Source organism: Macrosteles quadrilineatus, unplaced genomic scaffold, assembly GCF_028750875.1.
Source record: "Macrosteles quadrilineatus isolate MER2022 unplaced genomic scaffold, UCM_ALF_1.0 Scaffold_5__1_contigs__length_97177068, whole genome shotgun sequence".
NCBI lineage: Eukaryota > Metazoa > Arthropoda > Insecta > Hemiptera > Cicadellidae > Macrosteles > Macrosteles quadrilineatus.
Genome location: NW_026542598.1, coordinates 60406158 through 60428872, shown reverse-complemented (window position 1 = coordinate 60428872; position 22715 = coordinate 60406158). Strand labels below are relative to the sequence as shown.

General features: G+C 33.8%; 1 protein-coding gene across 3 annotated transcripts in view; it reads left to right on the top strand.

Annotated features, from left to right (window-relative positions):
- LOC128994030 (RNA-binding protein Raly-like) overlaps positions 1-22715 on the top strand; it is a 334709-nt gene that overhangs the window by 164799 nt on the left and 147195 nt on the right. For all 3 annotated transcript variants that reach the window (XM_054418232.1, XM_054418230.1, XM_054418231.1), the window contains one exon: positions 14572-14679. In XM_054418232.1, the coding sequence (XP_054274207.1) occupies positions 14572-14679 (108 nt within the window). The remainder of the gene's footprint in view (positions 1-14571; positions 14680-22715) is intronic.

Sequence of the window (22715 nt, the reverse complement as noted above, 5' to 3'; positions counted from 1 at the left end):
ATAGGATTATTACATTTACTAGGAAGTGGTATATTCAATTGTTGGTGATAATTACAAACATCTACACAATTCAAATAGGCACGAACGAAGGGTAACACTGGCACTTCATATTCAGTCATTAAAGTTAAGATGGTTCATAGTCATTCGTTAGGTCGGATTTATAAATGTTTTAATTGATTCAAAACACGTTTTGGATGATTTTTATACGGTTTACACATTTGAAATAAAATTAAAAGGTAATTTAACCAAAATTACTTACAAAAATTATTCTATATAATAAATTGGATAATTAGGGTTCCGGGATTAGTTAGCACAATGGAGGCGTACGTTGGTGGTTGCAGCGAATGGGGGGGGGGGGCACAGTCACAGTGAATCACCAAGGAACTGTGTGGGTTTGATAACACACCCCATTGTTGAGTGTATATAGCGTAATACCGTCCCTACTACTATGTTCAAGTTAAGGAAAAACTAAAAATAAACAAATGGAAAATTTTTTTCGATTCGCAAAGCTACACATGAGTAACAGTTTTAAATTATTACATTTTAATTGGTATTAGAATTAATAAAAGTGTTGAATCAAAAGATGGACACAACTGTTGAAATACCATTTTTTTTTTATATTTATATTTGTTACAAATACCAGAATATTAAGATCGTATGAGTATATGACATTTCACAACTAGATGAAAAAAGTTTTGTAAGCCACCTAAAGCCGCTTCGAAGTGGGTTTTATTGCACCTCGAAACAGTTTTTCGACATAAAAAACTAAGTTTTAACATAAATCTGGAAACAGACAAATGTATTAATTTTAAAAGTAGGTGGTTTAACTAATTATGCATTAAGCTTATCATTGAAATCGGTGATACAATTTACAGATACGTCATTTTTCCAGAAATCAGCAATAACAATTTAATAGCTCTTACATAAGGTAGAGATGTCATATAAATATTTTATTTAATCTTAAAATACTTGTTGTTTAAGAAATAACATGTTCGTGTATAAAATAACTATTCAAACTAGTAACCTTTGACTTGAAATTCCAGGATGGATTTTACTGTCATATCACTGAAAAAGTATAAATTTTTATTTGTAATTTTTATTCATATAAACTTAATTAAATTTGGTATTCCCAGCCTTTAAAGGGAACGATTTATTCAATACGTAAAAGGTTCGTATTGAGCCCTTTACTTGAAAGACGATTTCTTCTTTGTTTCTGTTTAGGTGAACCAACAGATAAAAGTGGGTTCCGAACCACAGGGTCTTCTCATAATCACACAAATATAAGCCATTAGTGATTTGTGTGATTTAAACCCGTAGTTTCAGGACAGAAGTCCTGCTTTTTAATACTACCTCATCGCCATCACCAAAGCCCTAACGTACTTTCAATAATAAAACCAATTTGCCAAGAACATCTTGATGGATTTTTCTTGAAGAATAGGGTATGCAGGGATATAAATATTGGACTATGACAATTTAAAAACACCACAGACGAGTTTCATTGCAGGTAATGTGCGTTATCTCAGGTGGAGGCACAATAATGCTGCTAAAATATGTTCACCACCTTGCACAGTAATGACCCGAGATAGCCGCCTATCACACACAAATGTGCTCACGAATTGGAACATATTATCATAATTTCCTCTCACCCAGTTTCGTTTTCCGAAATTACATTTTGATATTCTTAAGATCAGTTATGCAATTTTCCCTCCATCTTTTAACTTGTTTACTGAGTGTACGTACAGTAATAACCACAGTGAAATAGTAAGCTTGTCCTCTATTCAAATTTGAATTAATCTTCATCAAATTCAAATACTAATATTTTTGACTGAGTTTAGTGAAATAATAAAATCTAACTGAATCTTGTAAATAATTATAACTGCAAATTAAGTTCATAGGATCACATATACTACACTGTATAATATAGGAGTTATACATGTAAAATATACATGTACATTTTTATTTTTGACTAAAGTCCAGATTAAACAGAAGGATTTTACTCAAATATTCGGAAAGACCTAAAATTAATATACAGTTCAAAACTTTATTATAATATCGTTATATAAACAGACATATATAAATAATAGTGAGTTCTTTAACAACTTGTTACCAACCACTGACTATTTGCCCTTTATTACGCCTCCGCGATTTATAATACTTACTAAATCTCCTTATATTTTCCGTTAATGCAATACACCATATAATTTTAACGAAACAATGTAAAGTTTAAGTTGTACGATGTTATTGGTTCTAACCAATTTAAAATTACCTAATCCTACAAAGGATTATGAATAATTTTAACTTCTCAGTCTGAAATAATGAAATTGTAGTGAATTAACTGAACATGCAATCTGCTTATACAGGGTGACCCGTAAGTAACCTGCTAAATTCCGGAAAATGGTCCAATAGGTTAAAATAACAAGAAAATCTATAATATTTGTTCCAAAATCGTTTGATTAACCAGATATCCGCTATTTTGTATTTTTCACATAAACATTTTTATCTTTGGATTGTTCCAACCGATCTTTATGAATTTGGAATGTCTGTTGAGGTAAAGAGGAACAAAATCTCTATGTTAGAAAAAATGTATCTTTATCCAATTGAATGTTTTTAAGTAAAGGCCACTTTAATATTTTTGTTTTAAATTGTTAAAGGTGAGCAAGGTCCTACTATTGAGCCCAAAAATGGATCTTTCATGATGACTAGTCAACGTTACTTTTCGTCACGATGATAAAAATGACACAAAGCCTTTTGGGTTTTGGTTTGGACGAGCCTATAATTAATAAAATATTATTCAACAGTCTAGTAAGTTTCTTTAAAGTTGTCATGACGTTGGTTTGCAATTTATTTAAACCTATCTATTTGAAGAATATATCTCATAATCAAATAATGCGTACATTATTGTTCCTGTTTATATCTATTCCGTTTTATGTTTATGTCTATAGGGAAACTTTGTTTTGGATGGAAAGCAGTTTAATTCTGAAAGGTAGGCGTAACAGTTTTAAGCCAAGAAAAATCCTTTGTAAATAGAGGGATGAAAAATGTTTTAGTCTTTGTAAAGTTATTTAACAGTTGAAGTTGTATTCTCTATTAACTGCCCAATACAAGGATCGTCGGATCCGTATTAATCACGATGTCAGGAAGCGGCGAACAGGCTGCAAGATGTTTACGAAACTAAACATTTGTATTCAAACTTGGTGCGAGCTAAGTTAATTAATGGACGCCATATCATCGTCCTTCTGTAACTTGTGATTAATAGTCACTAGTCTGTATCACTGAAAAACCGTAAACACAGGAAATGGCGCTGTAAACTCATTTACATACATTCTGTCCCCAGGCTCGGGTAGCTACACCGACTTCTAAAACGTTACTGAAGGGGAATAAACAATATTTAATGCTACATGTTAAATATCCTTAGTTACAATAAAATAAATGCCCTGGAGGTATGTTGAAAGGCCAAGTCATTTAATCATAAATTTTACTTGGCCTTTTTCTTACCAGGGTATCATGAATTCAGTCAACTGAAAAATAATCTATTTTGGAATTTTAGTGAAAAGTTAAATACGATAACTACCCCTGCTGCAGAAAATTAATGTAAATTAAATGTTAATAAAAAATGAACCAAGTAATCGATCAAACACATATTTATTTTATTAAAACCATCTTCAAAAACGTGTTTAGTGATACACTAAATTCATTTATAAGTCCAGCATTGAGTGATCTGCATACCTCTAATTGATGGTTGATCTCGACCCATACGCAACATGGCTCATGTTACCGATGATATGCTTCATAAATCCTTTCCTTCATATAAGCACAAGCAGCATCACCAATCTTCAAGAACACGATGTTTGTTATGATGACTGGCATAATGACTGGCTCGGTTACTGAGTGGTTATGGTGCTCGCCTAGCAATTTAAAGGTTGCCTGATCGATCCCGTGAAAGGTCAGTAGCTTTTTGATGGTTCAAACTAAATATTTGGAGTATTTAAGTATTTGATAGTCATGGACAGCAATGAAACAGCGGTTTTCCAGGACAGTGTTACAAAACTATATGAGCCAAAAAAATACAGTGATACCAACCTAATTTTTCTACCTCACTTGGTCTTTTTTGAATAACTGTTCGAAAGTGCACCATTCATTTAGGAAACCCCTGTACTTATGTTTGCTGCTACAGGTAAGGCAATAACGCGGGTTTTAGTGACATGTAATAGCTGAGTATGAAACTAATAAATTTGACAAATTTTATTGAAATATAGGATATTGCCCGCCTTGAGGCTCTACAGTTAGTAGGACTGCTGTCGGTGGACACGGTCATACCGATGATGACTATAATAAATAAACTATATAGCGTATGCATATACAATTAAAAACGTGCACTATTTCACCTATGAATATTTGGCTTCTAGATTGTTACTGATTTAATTTGGAAGCTTTACCAGGGTCATGTATTACACTTTTTTTTTTTTTTTTAGGGAGAGGTGGGAAAATGCATTTATGCACACAGGTGGCTAGCCTGTAGTGTGGGACTCCAACGGGCTTAAGGCCCAGAGACTACCCACTAAAAACCTCCTCTACTCTTCGGACACTAGCCTGGGAACACTTGTCGCACTTCATCAGAACTAGGCCGAGTTTGCCTACGCCCGAGGGGCTTACGCCGTGTCTAGCCGTTTATTTCTTATAAAATCTAGACTGTGATCCGATCTAGATCGTTCTTTTTAGCTTGAATGACATTCCGGACAAAGTGCGACCAACAGTCTTAGTTGTCCTCACCCTTCAGCAAGGTCTCACAAATCGATTCAATCGACAGCACCCCAAGATGTTGAATGGCCTCCTGGCGAAGCATATCCCATTGTGGACAGCGGAAAAAAGTGTGTTCCACGTCGTCGGGAATGCATGGGCAGTAAATGCAGTCAGGTGAATTCATTTTGGCCATCAAGTGCAGGTACGACTGAAAATAGCCGTGACCTGACAAGAACTGCGTGAGGTAATAGTCAACCTCACCGTGCCGCCGTTCCACCCACGGTTGGACCTGTCTGGTGAGTCTGGCAGTCCAACGTCCTCGAGTCTCCCTTTCCCAGCTTTCTTGCCACATCTGAAAAGTGCGGGAGCGCTCTTCCGTTATTGCAGCGTCCTTTCCGATGTAGCCTTGTCTCTGGTAGATTGCCTTCCTCTCCGCTGCCAAGAGTTTGACAGGGATAACTCCGGCAATCACCAAAACGGCCGGTTCGGACGCCGTACGGTACGCCTGACGCTGCACTCGTGCGAGCCTCGACCTGTACGCCTCCTTGTTAAGCGCGTCTGCCCACACCTCAGAGCCGTAGAACCAGGTCATGTATTACACTGTAACTCACTTCAGTTAAAATAATAGTGATCACATAATACCTATAGAAAGTTTTTCCAATACTTGTAACAGTAAATTTGTCAATACAGTAGGTAGATTAATAACTTGGTCTACATAGCGTTTATATGTCGCGGGAGTGTATTGTAATGCATGCCTAATATTTGCTAGGGAAGTTTCTACAATTCTGGCTGGTCGTCTGCAGACTCGGAACGTAGCCCGGGCTTCGGATCACTACTAAGGCCAAGCACTTACGTTAGTAGTAGTTTTTTTTTTGTTCCGCCCTTACTAAATTTTACTCCTGACAACTATATAACATTGATCTGCAACAAATGAAATGTAAAACAGGTTGAATAATTCCAATGCTTGTTGGAGTAAGATATTAAATTTATCGAATTTACTTTGAGTTTCCTAAATAAATCATTTAATTCTATGTCAGAGTTTCCAAAAATAAGTTTGGAGTGAAGCATTGCATACCTCCTATGTGTATTCAACCATAGCCACCTCTAATACTTACATCTGTGTACTAGAGAAGGCTATTATTCAACACAACTAGGGTTCTAACATTAATATCCACGTTGTTAAATGCATGTTTAAGAGAAAAAAGTAGGATTACCAGAAACCTTTGACTGTAGACGTCCATTTCAAGGTGATTGAGGGCCTTGCCCCTCTCTGGCAAACACACTAAAGTCTTTGAAAATAATATATTTCATTACTATAACTGGAAGTGGCATTTTCCGGGACACTCTCAAGTTTCATGTGTGAGGCGCAGCCGAGTATGTAAGAATTATTTGAAATAATTGAATGCCGGAAAATCACTTCGGTGAACGACTTTTCATCACAACGCAAAAATACTTACATAGGTACAGAATAACAGACTCAGCAAAATAAGTTTTTTCTCCAAAGTAAAAAATAATTAAAAAATAAATAAAAAAGGTCGTAACAAACAACGAGAAAACTGGAAGTTCATGTTCAAGGTTATGTCCGTATGAACTAAAGATGCTATCTAATGACTGATCAACGTTAGATAATAACAATACCATAGTCTAGACTGTTCATCAACAAAAATACGTTTAAAATGTCAATGACGTATCTTACACAAACAAAATAAAATCCCTCTTGGGTGCAATTCATCACAGTACAAGTTCATTCAGTGTTGAGAAAAAATCAATCACTGAATAAGGAAAAGGAAATAAAACAACAATTTAAACTGAATTGTTTATTACATATTCACTAAACTGTGTAGATAATCTTTTCACTAGCTAGAAACAACCTTTCTTTTTTAACTGGATACAGCCTTTTTTCTTCTTCTGATCGACCTCCAACTCCAAGCCGCACTTGAACGTAATTTGATCGTCCCCATTAGGACACACCCAGCATCCCTGTGAGTTCTTACACTGTAGGACATTTAAGTTCAACGGGTCCCAGTTTCCACAGAGATAGGTCTTGGTAACTAAAATCAAGTTCAACGCGTTACAGTCACATTGGTAAAATTTATTATCTCGTAACACTAAGTCTGTTGAATATTATTTTTATCTAGCATAGCATAATTCATCTATGAATAGATTTTTTAAATTTTGTATTCGTTTGAATCACAATCAAAGATAGAGTAGGTCTTAATAATTAGTAATAAAAGAGCATATTTTTGGGTCGGTGGGACAAAGCGTTAAAGTGAGATCGGTGAGGTTATGTAGATGAGGCTAGGGTGTGTTGATAGCCTAGTGGTTACCGTCTCAGACATCGGCGTGAGAAGGATAAGTTCGTTTACCGGCACACCTACAAATCATAATGGTTTAAACCTCTTTAAAAAAAAAAAAAAAAAACTAAAAAAACGTTTGTGTATCTCCTCTTTCTTCCTTGGAAAATGCCCCATACAATGAAAAGGGTTAAATAATATTTGATACAAATATTTGTGACAAACAGACACAAATAAAGAGCCAAACAGACAAAAAATTTGAAAATTGCCGTCTTGGGCACCTCCGACAGACAGACACACACACACACACACACACACATAGTTGTAGTCTGGCAGTCGTGAGGAACGGACGGATTTTCCTTGTTCTGTTATCAGCATGAGTGACTGTGTGTCTTGTGGTGACCCGTTACCGGATACTGGTGATTTCGCCAAGTGCTCGATTTGTTCCGCTTTGTTGCATTTTGAGTGTTCGGCTGTACCGAAACTGCCACGACATTTTACGGTCATAATCTATACAGAAACTGCCACAGCGATGTACTTAAATTAGAATATGGGACACCTCAAGGAGGGGTTCTCGTTCTAGGGCCTGCAATTTTTATTATTTATGTAAATGATTTATTTAGTTTAAATTTAGATTCCCAAATGTTTGCTTATGCTGATGATACAGCACTTGTATGTCCTTCTTACAACAAGAATTCTTACAGGCTAAAAGTAAACAGAGATCTGGAAAAATTTCACAGTGGCTGGTGAGTAATAAACTAGTGACAGATACAGAAAAATCCAAATGCATATTGTTCTTTGACCAAAGTATTTCAAAAGAGTTTTTGACAAAACATTGCAATATCATGTGCCCTAAGCATCACTGCCTTTATGTCTGTAATTGTACTAGTATAGAAAGTCAGTAGTGTTAAGTATCTGGGGTTGCTTGTTAATGAATTTTTGAAATGGAGTACACAGATTAACCATTTATGTAGTAAACTAAGAAATATGGACTATGCTATGTAATTTTGAAAGATCATGTGAAAAGTACTTATTGAAAAATATTTTTTGTCATGGCTTAAAATTGTCTTAAGGTATGGAATAATTCATTTTGGTGCCACATACCCAACCCTTTTGAAATCTGTAATTATGTGTCAACGAAACGCCATACGCACAATATTTGTTAAGCGTTATGATAGCGAGTCTAACTTGTTTCTCGAGAATAATTTATTAACATTTAACCAATTGCATGTCTATAGCGTAATAATATATGTAAAAAAGTATATTTTTCTGTTTAATTCTAGACCAGTGGTTAGAGATACTCGTTCAGCGCAGTTAAATCTTTTTCAAGAGAGATTTTGTGCAAAAGAAATCAGTAGGCATAAATTCAGTGCTCTCAGGCCTAAATATTTCAATAATCTGGTAAACATGTTTGGAGTTCAAGTTTATGTAGACAGTAGGGAGTATTTAAGAAAATGGTTATAGAATTTGTCTTACAGTATGATAGGAATGAAGTTGAGCCATAATATATTAGCGTAAGGTAAGGCATGTTTCTATAACTCTAGAATTATTTGAAAAATGTGCAAATATGTCTTGAAATTATATGAGTGTATTTAAACGTATTTTTGGATAACTATATTGTGCATGTATTAAGCTGTTCTAGGAAAAAAAGATTTGTTCTAGATTTTTAAAAGCCAAAAAATTGATGTAACTTAACATTAACAAGAAGAAAAGAAAAATAGACACTATGAATTTTGACTGCCAGACAGCTATTCTGTACTTAAAAAAATTCCCGCACGAACCCTGCGTGGTTCATGGGAGTTATTTGTATATAAATCAAATGCAGAAAATAAAGATTTTTGAACTCTGATCTGTGAAATGTGAACACACACACACACACACGCGCGCGCGCCAAGACAGACTTAAATTTACGTAGTAAAAATTTGTGATGAAAAAATGCCAAAATAGCTGTGTTTTTACTTAAATGGATATCTGGTGTGACATTAAGTTATTTTACCAATGATTTATTTCAGATGGGCATTTTATGGTTGACTAACTTCTTAATCAGCAAGACACTTGTTATTTATTTCACGGAAATTAAATAAAAATACGTCTAAGAACATAACTTTACACTTATACTGTTTTAAACATAACTCTAAATAGGGTGAGTCTTCTAAGCTGTCCTAAACAGATTACAGACGAACGGATTGACATACTGAAATGAAACAAAACTTTTCCCCACTAATTCATACCCAAGGAACAACGTAAAAATGGTTTTACCATTTTTAAAATACAGGGTGATCAAGAAACTAGGGGTCATGGGCTCGAATCTCAGATTTTTCAAAAGTAAACATATGTCATGTTATGCATCATTTAAACTCACAGGAATTAGGAATTTTCAAACAGAAAGAAAATAAGTTTAGTGGTTTGCAAGATACAGGGTGTTCTGTAAATATCAACATTTTCCATAAAAATGGCCGCCATTTTGAAACGGACAAAGATAAATGAGTTCTGTTTCACTCAATTGTTTGTATAGTCTAGAGTTTTAAAATTATGCATAACATGACATATACGTTTGAAAACTCTGAGATTCGGACCCATTACCCCCAGTTTTTCGAACACCCTGTATTTAAAAAATGGTAAACACATTTTTACGTTGTTCCTTGGGTATGAATTAGTGGGGAAAAGGTTTGTTTCATCTCTGTATGTCAAGCCGTTCGTCTGTAATCTGTTTAGGACAGCTTAGAAGACTCACCCTGTATAAATAATGGTAATGGTGATAAATTTCGATTGAACACTCCAATCATCATGAAACCAAATTTTATAGTTATAACACGCTTTAGACACATACATTTATTTAAGCTACATTCATAATCAATCTCAAACTGGTTCAAACGCAATACGGTAAAGTTATATCTACTTACTATTATTATTAAATCAAAGAATACAGGTACTTACGAAAATTTGATATCTTGTTGGGCTTTTTTAGGCCCATCACATTAAGGTGTTCGGGTTGTGGAGCGATGCTCAAGCCCAAGCCTTTAACAACATGTTAACAGGAGTTAGAGTGTGATGTAAAAATTATTAAAACAATTTTAATTGATTTCTTTAGGTAAATATTTTGTTTCAAATTCTAGTGATTTGAAGCAAATGTAAACCATTATCAAAACACAATTGGTAATAAAATTTAAAAGTTAACATTTTCTAATGTATTCATTGTAATAAAAAAAAAAATACTTACAAGTCAACAAAATCACACTGCAAAATATTTCTTTGAACTTCATTATTCAAGGCAAATGTATGTAAGCTGTGATAGTGGATAACTAATGTACGTGAGTTGTGATATTGCAAGTGTGCGCCATATTATGTAGTTTGTGACAGGTGATTAATATGAACCATCAATCATCAAAAACACGTCTACCAGATAATTACGATCACGTGTAAAAGTGCAACGTGACAGATCTTCGTTGAGATCTAAAACTTTACATTTAACCAATAAATGTCAGAGAAGTCGGCTTCGCTAATGGAAGACAGCTGCACTTTGTATTCTCTATTCCAGCCAAATACTGTCATAAACTTGGCTAGAGCTTCATACCTTCACCATCACACAGTATGTCTTGTGTGCAGCTTGTCACTAGAGGTAATTGCCGAGGACATCAGTTCGGCTGAAACGCAGTGCGAATTGAGATTTCGGGTTAAATTGTGTTTGTGTTTCTACGTCATAACGAATCTTGCTTGGAATAGAACATTCACTTTTCAAGGTAAGCACTTTGACCACTCTACGGAGACAATTAAAAACCTTAATACGAAGAACCTTGGAGTAGATAGCTTCAGTAACACAAGTTTAAGACTCTAAAAACGGGTTGTATAACCGAAATCGACTAATTTAGATTTGTGTGTAGTATTGAAACAATTTAACATATAAAGGATAGGTAATTTAAATATACTTATGTCAGATAATTTTATAACCTACTATTCGGGTATAATACTATACTTTCAGAGATAATGTTGCCTTCTTCGCATTCTTGCTTAGGGTATCAAGCTTCTTCATGTTGAGGTTGTCAAAACATTAACAACGATAACTTGGACATATATTTTTTTACATGAAGTTTGTGGACAACTGTTGTAGCTGGCCAACAATATTTAATACAAAATTTAATGCAATAGTAGTTTACGCAACGATTGCGTAAAGATAGTGTTAACGACACGAGTAGACAATTTAAGGTACGAGACTGGGCGAGTGCCTTAAAAACTTCTACGAGTGTCATTAACACTCTTTACGCGAGTTGCGTACACTACTTTACCTACGATAGTGTTTTAATTACTAAAATTCACTAATCATAATTTCTAGGTATGTTTTCGTTTATAACCTCTCATTGCCAATGACAGTGATGCAAAGAAAGATTGTACCAAACACAAATTGCACCACTCAACAATTAAACTGGCCTGAACAGCTGATTAGTTAAAGTTAGAATCATAACAATTTTAATTCTTCTCTCTCAACCCTTGAACCTCATTGGTCAGTTACGCGTGTTGTTATGAGTAAAATTATGCTGTTGTGAAAGTAAACAATGCTGTTATGAGAAACTTTTCAATTCTAAGAACTGGACTGAAACGGCTACTTAAAAAACGGTCGTAGGTAAATATAACTTATGTAATGTCCTTTTGAGGTAAATTAGCTGGTATATCCTAGAACGGTTCAGAATTGGTCCTCAAAGTTTCTTATCTATTTTTTTATCCAGCAATTTTTAGATGAGAGATTTAGGATTTAGCTTGCTGTAAAACTACGTATTATTTCGTAAAATTAGCGAAATGGTTGAAATTTTGAAACCTAGGTTTCTCATCATAAAGCGATTATAACTTTTCCGAAAATTTTGCAAAATGTTAGCGTAACGAGGTCTAAATACTCAAATTGTGTTGAAAGTCTAAATGAATAAAAAAACTGCTACACCCCAATGTTTAATTATTATGACCAATGGTCGAAAACTCGACCAAAAATATGTTATGCATAGATCTAATTCCACCCCACACTGTAAATAAAACATGCGATTGGAATTTCTTCCACTTGTTTTAATTTTATGTTTATATTTCGTCACCAGCATGACGACCCATAAGGCCCAGGCTATTTTTTTAAATTTTAAATCCATTATTTGTATTTATTTTTGAGCCTGTTTTAATTTATATAGCGATTCTGCACATAAATTGGAAAATATCTTTCCAACAGTCTGCATAAAATTTCCCTGCGATGCACACGAGCTGAGAAAAAAGGTTTTAAAGAAACATGCTTGCCTAATTACTAAATCTTATAAATATAATATTTATGATCAATCTTAAGCATTCTCTTATTTTTCGCGAAAGACATATTTAGCCAAGAAATCGACGTATCTTGGAACGAACGGGGCTGTGTGATATAGAGGGTGAAGACGTATAGTCGATCACCTTGTGACTGAGTTATGAAAATTCACTTTCCACTCAATTCAAGATGACGTGACACCGATTTTCACATCAACGGCACGAACCTCCTTTCCCTATGTCAATATCCACCACCCTTCATATTTAAACTAATAAAAATATATCTGTTGGGTATAAATGACATAATAAGCGATACACTTTCCCAAATTAATGATGAAGGATATAGTGGTAGATTATGTTACTTATTATACAAAACGGTTACTATATATTGATAAAACCTATGAAAAGATATATTAATAATGAAAACCGGGTTTTAACTCACTGTACAACAAAACAAGAAATCAAATTTCTTCTTAATACCATGTTAAGATTAGTGCAAAGTAAGTTTGTGACACAGAATATCGGCAAACAGGTACTCATCAACAAACACGGTTACAATACCACGATAATCTCATGATTAGTCTAAATGTAGTATGCAATGTCAACAATCAATTCATATCTTATACCATCTCACACAGTATTATAAAAGTATGACAGTACATTAAGACGGTGGTCCGTCTTCTAATTGTAGTGAGTTGTTCTTGTAATCCATCTATAGAATCTGTCCCCTCATCCCTCTCAATGCAATGACGTCACAAGCTACAACATCTGTTGATAGATCGTGCGATGACGTTTGACGTTGAATGATTAGTCTAAGCCTCAACCTAAACCGCTCCCCCCCAACCTACAACGTCACAACCACAGCAGTAAACGCAGACGTTTGCTGACATACGTACATACACACCTGTCTAATTGAGGTGCTTAGAGACATACTGCCAACATAAGGTCAAAAACGTAAAAAATACCTAATACAGTATTTTCTGAGAGCATAATAAATTAACTTGATAAATCGCTCTTGAAACCCGAAACGATGGCGCATTGAATCTAACTAGTACTTTTCATATTTTAATGTATGAAGTGATATATTTTAATGATATGGCAACTTGGCTACTCAGACAATCCAGTTCAAGAAGATTCAATTCGAGCAGGTTTTGAAATGATTTAGATAGCGATAGTATTAGTGGAACAAGTGTAGAATGTAATGACATGATGGTTTTGGTAATGGTTGCTGCTGGTATTCTTTATATAAATAAATTCATAAAATCTAATAGGCTCAGTTTCGTACCACCATGGAGTTATTAGTATTACAGTACGTTAAGACGGAACCAGGAACCACCAGATAAAAATACCTTTTAGTTAGTTGGAAGATTCATAAATTTGTCAATTGCTTATTAAATAAATAAGCAATGAGAGTTGGATGGTATTCAAAAACAAATAATTTAAGAACAATTTGTTTTTTTTTATCACAATGCATTAAGTTACCCTATAAAAGTTCAAGCTACGACATTAATACGACGAGTTATTGAAAACTAGTGGTGAAGAAGTGGCAAAAAGAGTAATTGTATTTAAAAATGTTTAGAGAAGATAAATACTTCAATTAGTCGAGATTTTTTCGTTCGCTATAAAATATATAGCTGGAATTCGTGTTGTAACGACTGTGAATGCCACATTAGTCACTCAGTTTTAACACTTTCTAAATGAGCCAGTACAACTTTGGGAGTATTTATCGTGTAGCGAGGGATAAATTATTTTGAGGATGATCTTATCATTTCTCCTAACAACAATACGAGTTTGTAAAATTATTTTCGAGATTCATTTATCTTTAAAAAACTGAGATCTCTTAATTGTAATGGCTTCAAGCTGGAATTGATATTCTCATGTACATATTTGAATTAAACACATTGAAGAACATTAAAGACATTTACTATCCATGGCCGTAAATGAATTATTATTCAACCAAGTTCTGCAAAACTATTTTATTGTAATGATAAAATGCATTATTTATTTGGTCATTGGTTGTACTAGATAGAAAATTAAATTATTTAAACTTCTACTTAAAAACTACAGCTTTGTTTAAAATAGCGATTTTTGTTCTTCTGACAACAAGCAGAAGAATTACCACATATAAATTCTCGGTGAATATATATTCACGCACCAATATGTAACCTTCCAATGTATGCACAATGTATGACCCTCCTACAGTACTTTTTGTAATGCTATTTTGTAGTGTGGATGGACAAGGGTCTAAAAGCCTTTTTGTTCGCAGGGATTTCCATGCACAAGGGATACGCCTTTGTACAATTCACCAACCCCTTTGACGCCCGCAGTGCCTGTCTGGGGGAGGACGGACGAACCGTGCTGGGACAGACCTTAGGTGAGTCTTTTGTAGATTACTGAACATTCATTGCTGAAATTGGTAATTAATCTGGTAAAAACTAAAGCATCCTAAGCCATTTGGTTGAGGGAGCTCTTTAACACTCTTTGCTTAAGGAATGTTTTCCGGATGGATCTAGAATTAGATGTATTCTACACACCACCTCGAACATGATTAGTGATTAGGGGAAATCGAACTAGGATGTATGCATGGTAGAAGACCCGCGTTCTAATCACTAACCCAGTCGAGTTGATGAAATGCATTTTATTACTATATTTAATCCTAAAAAGAAGATGTTAGCAAAGCATATGATTAATCAGGCCATTTAGAAAATCTCATAATAGTTACGTAAATGTAGGTTTAGTTAAAAGGTTTTTATTTTTAGGAATAAAGTGAAACGAAAAAGACTTCAGAGAAAGCGATATTGCCCACAGGACGTAAAATATATGGGTGCAGGTGACTATTATATATTTTTTATGAATAGCTTTAAAATGTTAACGTATGTGCAGCTTTGTGCACCATTTGTTTTACATCTAATCCAACTTTTACACTAATCCATATTGCTAAATACACGTCGTTCTTCACGTTGTACACGTTGTAAAACGTTGTTCGTGTTGTATGTGGTTCTATTTATGCCTTTTAAATGGAGAAGATTTTGGGCAAGGGCCTCCTCGTAATTTAAATTTGACTCATGAACTCCCTGAAACATTAACATTTTTGTTATAATAAATTAAATCTTTTACGTAAATATTTTGATACAGCAAACCTGTATTTTAGACATCAATAATGTAAGCGAATGTTCTTGTTTTTGTGAGTATAAGCAAGTGGCATACATTCTCCAGTTTGCGTGGTAAGATCAAATTAACAACCCCTTCCTTAGGTTCGGTGCTCCTCCTTCGTAAAACTTTTATAAACATGGTTCTGGCTTCATCAAGTTGTTGCCATGTTACTGCCGTACTGATGAAATTGAAGACCTTGCATGCGATTAAATAAAAGTGAAAACTTTGTCATTATCAGGTGCATTCGATTTGTCCCGTTAAAATAACAACTAGGAGTCTTCGAATTTTAAAACTGTCTAATTTAAAAGATTTGTAATAAAAATTCAGTTGGTTTTTTACGGAGTTTGTTTTTCTCGTATTACAAAAAAAACGAGTTAGTGAAAAGTAACTCGTTTAAATCCAAGAAAAGAAAGATATTTCCGACCTTTTTTCGACGTTTCTGTACGAAGTCTCTGTGGTAAAACTTTTACATTTGCGTAATACATGGCTACATGGTCCATGTACATGGGTACATTTACATCCAGCTAGTTTCACTATACGAAGGTACGATTTACCCTGACAACTTTCTGATCCCAGAGACTAAAACTGCCACCTTAAACGATATATTGCTATATTACAAAGAAATATTGTCCCAAAGGTTATTTTAAACACATAATACAGACTTTTACGAAATATGAACTAAATACGCAAAACAGTTATTGTCACAGAATAAATCACAAAAATTCTTCGCGTTTAGCTTCTTTACATGATTTGTACATGATTTAACATCTAAATTTGTATAACATTATTTGGTGGGAGTTTTACAATATTAAGCAAGTTCAATCACTCGTAGCTATTTAACCTTTTAAGTTTTCTCAAAAGGTGGACGCACAGGTTAAGTTGGCCTCAAATCCATTGGATTATACTATTATTACAAAAATATAATTATATCATAGCTGCTAAAAAGTGGAATGTGTTACTAAAACACCTGTTGTGGTTGGCAGAATCGAACTTCTGGTCGCGCCAGGTTTCAAAAGATGTCACCGGATGGACTACGGGGTCAATTAAACCAATTATATTTAAACCCTAAAACTACAGAATTCAAATAAACTGTTGTATTTCCTTTTATTTTCAACCATGGCAGTAGTAATACGATTTATTTGCACGAGTAGTATTTATTTTTATGCTGATTTAACACGAAGTAAGACGTATTTGTCTTTGAGTTTATTTTTGCCCTTAAAAGAAATAAACTGGAAACTAAAACTAAATGCAGAATTGCATACATGCAACGATGCAACTGCAAGAAGCATATGTTTTTCAAGATCTCCCTCCATCGCGTGGTGAGAAGGCATAACGCTAACTGTTCGGTCGTCTCTTAGCGGTGCTTTGTTCTTTTATATAATACCGCTAGTTTTATTATTATGTCTGCATCAATCTTATATTTCTTTTGTTTCTTTCATAAAACGACTTAACCGCACTTTGAAATTATTACTGATAGTAAATTTTTATTAGAGGACGAATGAAACGTTGAATACATTTCTACTGTTTATGAAGTTTTCTTGACTGTTGAGGTCTTGGATTTTCTTGAAGTTACCTGTATCAAGTTATTTACTTTTATCAAAGGCGTTTTATAAGACTCGAATTCTTAGCTGAACCCCGATGCTTAATCATTTCTAATGTTGGGTTACTAATTACCCACAAGGTATATCGAGGTAATAGTGAGCTGAAATATGATTATATTATAGTCATGTTATAAATAAACTCTATTATAACAATATGATATCAACGTATCGCATACATTGGCATCGCAAATATAGACGATAGTGTGTTTTTCAATTAGTAAGCTCAGTTTCAACAAAATTACTGTTTGGACGCGTTTGATCTAATAAATGACACTAATTAATTGTTAAGAGACTCATACGATACGAAAGATCTGTTTAGTATTTGAAAACTAAATGAAATTGATTTAAGTATGCTAAGATTTTAAATTATCAAGAGGTTTACTCAGAAAATGGGTTTTTTAAATTTCCATTTATATTCAACAAATCAAAAGAATATGAAGATATATAAACATTCAATGAACTTGTATATAGACTTTTATGATATTTAAAACATTATTTACCATTCAATGTTGTATAGATCTTTGAAGTGGCATCCTTCAAAGCAACTGACATCCTTCTAGTGGCTAAGTTGAGACATTGTATAATACATGTTTTTAGATTAAAATATATTTTATAATTAGGTATTGTTTATTGACAATGGATTTCAAATTGAATTAATTTTCACTCAAGCTAATAGTTTCAAAGAGACTATTAAAAATCAGAGACATTTTTGAACAACTAAAAACCTCAACATCAAACAAAAAAAGGCTTTTATGCCTGCTAAGCTATGTAACATTTAATTACACGATTAAATGTTGCATTTGGTTCTATTTAGCTATCTGTTACTTTAAACGATATCGTTGGTTTGAACAATCGTACCTTGAAAATACTACTACTAAACTTAGCTATTATTTTTTATACAACTATAACGGAAATTTGAATTTATATCGAAATACCAAGTTTTATATGAAATTCCCAGTGTTTATTACAGAAAACAGAAGGAGAGTTATAGCCCCAAGAGTGATTGTTGTTACACAGAGCACGTACCATGGAGTTGCTACCACACTTCCAGCCTGACAATACTGCGTAACTCACGTAGTATGATTGTGGTCAATACATACTAAGATGAGTAACTCGCCAAGTATGATTGTTGGGCTCAATACATACTAAAATACTGAGTAACTAACTTAAAATTATTGTTGTGGCCAATACAAACTACAATACTACCACACTTCCAACCTGACAATACTGCGTAACTCACCTAGTATGATTGTTGTGGTCAATACATACTACAAAACTGTGAAACTCACCTAGTACTATTGTTGTATTCATATAAAACTTCACCTAGTACTATTGTTGTGGTCAATACATACCAAAATACTGTGCAACTCAGCTAGTATGATTGTTGTGGTCAATACATAATACAATACTGTGAAACTTGCCTGGTATGATTGTTGTGGTCAATGCACACCAAATTACTGAGTAACTAACTTAAAATTATTGCTGTGGCCAATACAAACCACAATACTGTGCAACTCAGCTAGTATGATTGTCGTGGTCAATACATACTGCAATTCTGTGTAACTCACCTAGTATGATTGTGGTCAACACATACTAAAATGCTGAGTAAATAACTTAAAATTATTGTTGTGGTAAAAACATACTACAAACCGGTGTAACTCACTTAGTGTGATTGTTGTGCTCAATACAAACTACAATACTGTGAAACTCACCTAGTATAATTGTTGTGGCCAATACATAATACAATACTGTGAAACTCACCTGGTATGATTGTTGGGGCCAATACATAATACAATACTATGAAACTCGCATGGTATGATTGTTGTGGCCAATGCATAATAGAATACTATGAAACTCGCCTGGTATGATTGTTGTGGCCAATACACAATACAATACTGTGAAACTCGCCTGGTATGATTGTTGTGGCCAATACATACTAACATACTGAGTAACTAACTTAAAATTATTGTTGTGGCCAAAACATACTACAAACCTCAGTAACTTACTTAGTGTGATTGTTGTGATCAATACAAACTACAAATACTGAGTACCTCACCTAATATAACTGTTGTGGTCAATACATACCAAAATATTGTGCAACTTACCTAGGATAATTAATTGTTGTGGTCGATACATACTACAATACTGTGGAATTCAGCTAGTATAATTGTCGTTGTCAATACATACTGCAATACTATGTAACTCACCTAGTATGATTGTTGAGGTCAATACATACCAAAAAACTGAGTAACTAACTTAAAATTATTGTTGTGGCCAAAACATACTACAAACCTGAGTACCTAGTGTGATTGTTGTGGTCAATACATACTAAAAAACTGTGAAACTCACCTAGTATTATTGTTGTGGTCAATACATACCAAAATACTGTGAAACTCACCTATTATAATTGTTGTGGTCAATACATACTACAATACTGTACCTCACCTAATATAATTGTTGTGGTTAATACATACCAAAATACTGTGCAACTCACCTAGGATAATTAATTGTTGTGCTCAATACATACTACAATACCGTGTAACTCATCTAGTTAGATTGTACTGACCAATACAAACTAAAGAAGTTTCTTTTCTCATCACACTAGTTCGAAATCTATTAGAATGCTATCTATCTATTAGGTCCACTTCTTGCGAGGAACGCAACGGGCACAAGACACAGTTTTGACTCTAGAACCATTCTTGTTATCAAAGTTTAAAACGGTCAAAGGTTTGTGTACCACATTATAAATATCGACATCGTAACGCCATAAAAGAGTAGTAGAGTAGGGAACATACTACCATTCAAAATACAGTTTTGTAAACAATATTTAAATGAAATTCAAGACCCAGTGCGCATTTTATAATAACCAAATCACGTATACTGCATTTTAAAAGAAGATACATCCCTTTGAGAGTGTTTGTAACTTAAGCTTTGTAGCATAACACCTTTGGAATTATAATTTAATTACGTATAATTGAAAATTGGAACTATACAGATAAAAAGTAAACATTAGCATCATTTTCCATTCCAGGAAAGACGAATAGTTCACTGTATTTTTACGTCCAATCAGCTAAATGCATTCTGCAATGCTATCTCACATGTAGCACGTGAAGCATGCTATGTGTCTTCTTAAAAAATGATCATACTGAAAGAAAGCTGCAAAACATGTATAATTCATAGAACCCTCTATCCTTCAAGTACATATAAAGTCCTTGTCATGTAAAACCATCGATATATAACACTAACGAGTTAGTTTTATGTATCGATGGTTAAAACGAAGGGTTGCTGTGAACGTTAGAAATAAAATAATTAAATATGTATTCTTGGAGTAGAAATACTGAACTTAACAATACTTAAATTTTTTTTAATTACTGAAATTTGTGTAAGTGTAAGTTTTTTTACCAAAAACTCGGTCAATTATTTTGCTTGAAAACTCAGTCTCCGTATGTCTACAAAATTAACAACTATTACGAGGAATCATAATTAACAAGTAATTAGTTTACGCAAAGATTGCGTAAAGATTGTGTTAACGACAAGAGTAGAAATTTTAACTCCTACGAGTTTCGTTAACACTTTTTACGAGTTGCGTACACTACTTTATCTACGACAGTATTTTAATTACTAAAATTCACGACTCACAACTAAGAGAGGTTATGTTTTCGTTTATAACCTCCCATTGCCACTGACAGTGATGCAACGAAATACCAGACACTAATTGCACGACTTAACAATTAAATTGGCCAGAACAACTAATTGGTTGAAGTTCGAATCTTTACAATTTTACTTCTTCGCTCTGAATCCTTGAACCTCATGGGTCCGTTAGCCTTGTTGTTTGTTTATTTATTTATTTATTTATTCATTTCGACGGCAATCGCCATTTTACAAAATAATCATTAGACAAGATTTACATGCAACAAGATATAATACAATAGAAAACATCAATAAATGAGTAAGAAGTTTGGTGGTGGTGGACAGTTTGAGTGAAATTGCAACAGTTACAACATTGTGAAAAAAGTAACAATAACAAGAAACAGTGTAAATAAATAACATCAATAACAATAACAAGAAACAGTGTAAATAATTAACATCAATAACAATAACAAGATAAAGTGTGAATAATAAACATTAATGACAATAACAAGAAAACAGTGTAAATAATTAACTACAATAACAATAAGTGTGAATAATAAATATTGTTATGAGTAAAACTAAAACTAAGAATAAAACTTCTATGAATATAAACAATGCTGTTATGAAAGACTTTTCAATTCTAAAAACTGAACGAAAACGGCTACTTAAAAAAATAGTCATAGGTAAAATAGTTAATGGTCGATGAGGGTAGCATTTTATCACAGCGTACAGTATTGTTTTACATTTGTATTGATATCTTTGAGGTATTATTATTACTGGAAGGAAGCACTACGCTGCCTACGTGAGCTGGGAGTCGATGTCACCAATAACTCACGGCCTCTTACGCCAAATTCAATTCTTAAAATACAACGAGGGATGTATATTGTATACATATCGTAATACTTGAACTAGTAGGCGGAGCTATTTGCTGCACCTATACCTTTTAAAAAGCTGACACCTTTTAATATTTCTTGGTAATCATGTCCACTTTGAAATAATTTTATTGAAACGTCTCGAGAGTAATAGTCATTTTGAAAAGAACCCTTTAAAATTTACCATAAGGTATTCACTTATCACATATCATATCACATATCACATATCATATCACATATCACATATCACATATCATATCACATATCACACCTTCACATAGTCTATCTGTCTCAGAAACTATAATTTATATTTGAATATTTATATAGGCAGCTGATAGAGAATCGATACCATACATACAGCATCCTTTTAAAATACGTTTATATACATTCTTGAAACGCGATTAAACTGTTTTTCTGTACGAAATAAAGATGATTTGATTTTATATACGATCCAACAGCAGCAATAATTATTGACATGCGGCTGGTTTTTAACTGATTTGTGAAGTTGTAACAGCTGGGAATAAACTGAGAACTGGTTTTGGCTTGGCCGTGTTAAAGTGGAACTGAAATCCGGACAATAATGTGTACTTCGCGAAACGTTTCCTGTAACAGGGGTGGGTTACTACGATTCCATGCTTCAGAAGAAGCAGTGATTATTTGCTTCATAAAGCTGAAAAAAACTGGTAATTTTTTTATTTCAATTATATAAATTTTTTGTTAGACAAAGATTAACATATACTACTACTTGGTTAGGGGTATTTAAAACTAAATTGACCTAGTTACAGGTACCAAACTATACGTAACTATAAATACCTATAACATTGAACAAAAATAGTTATGCCTTCGGTTAGAGAAGCACTAACCTCACAAATGTGATATGTAAATTAGCACAAGTAAACATAAGAGTACATATAGGCTGTGGTATATTTGGGTTTCATGGTCGGTTAAATGTGCACTCCGTTTGCAAATTAGACATTGCACTACAGATATGGCCAGAGTTGGGGTAGAGCAATACACCAGGCGGCTGGTACAGGGAGGCACGGCTTCGTACAAATTAATAACCTTACTACTAATATGCACGCACACCACGGCACCTGCAAGTTATTAAATGTAGAGGGGTCAGATCAATATTAAATTGAATATAACTGTACAGT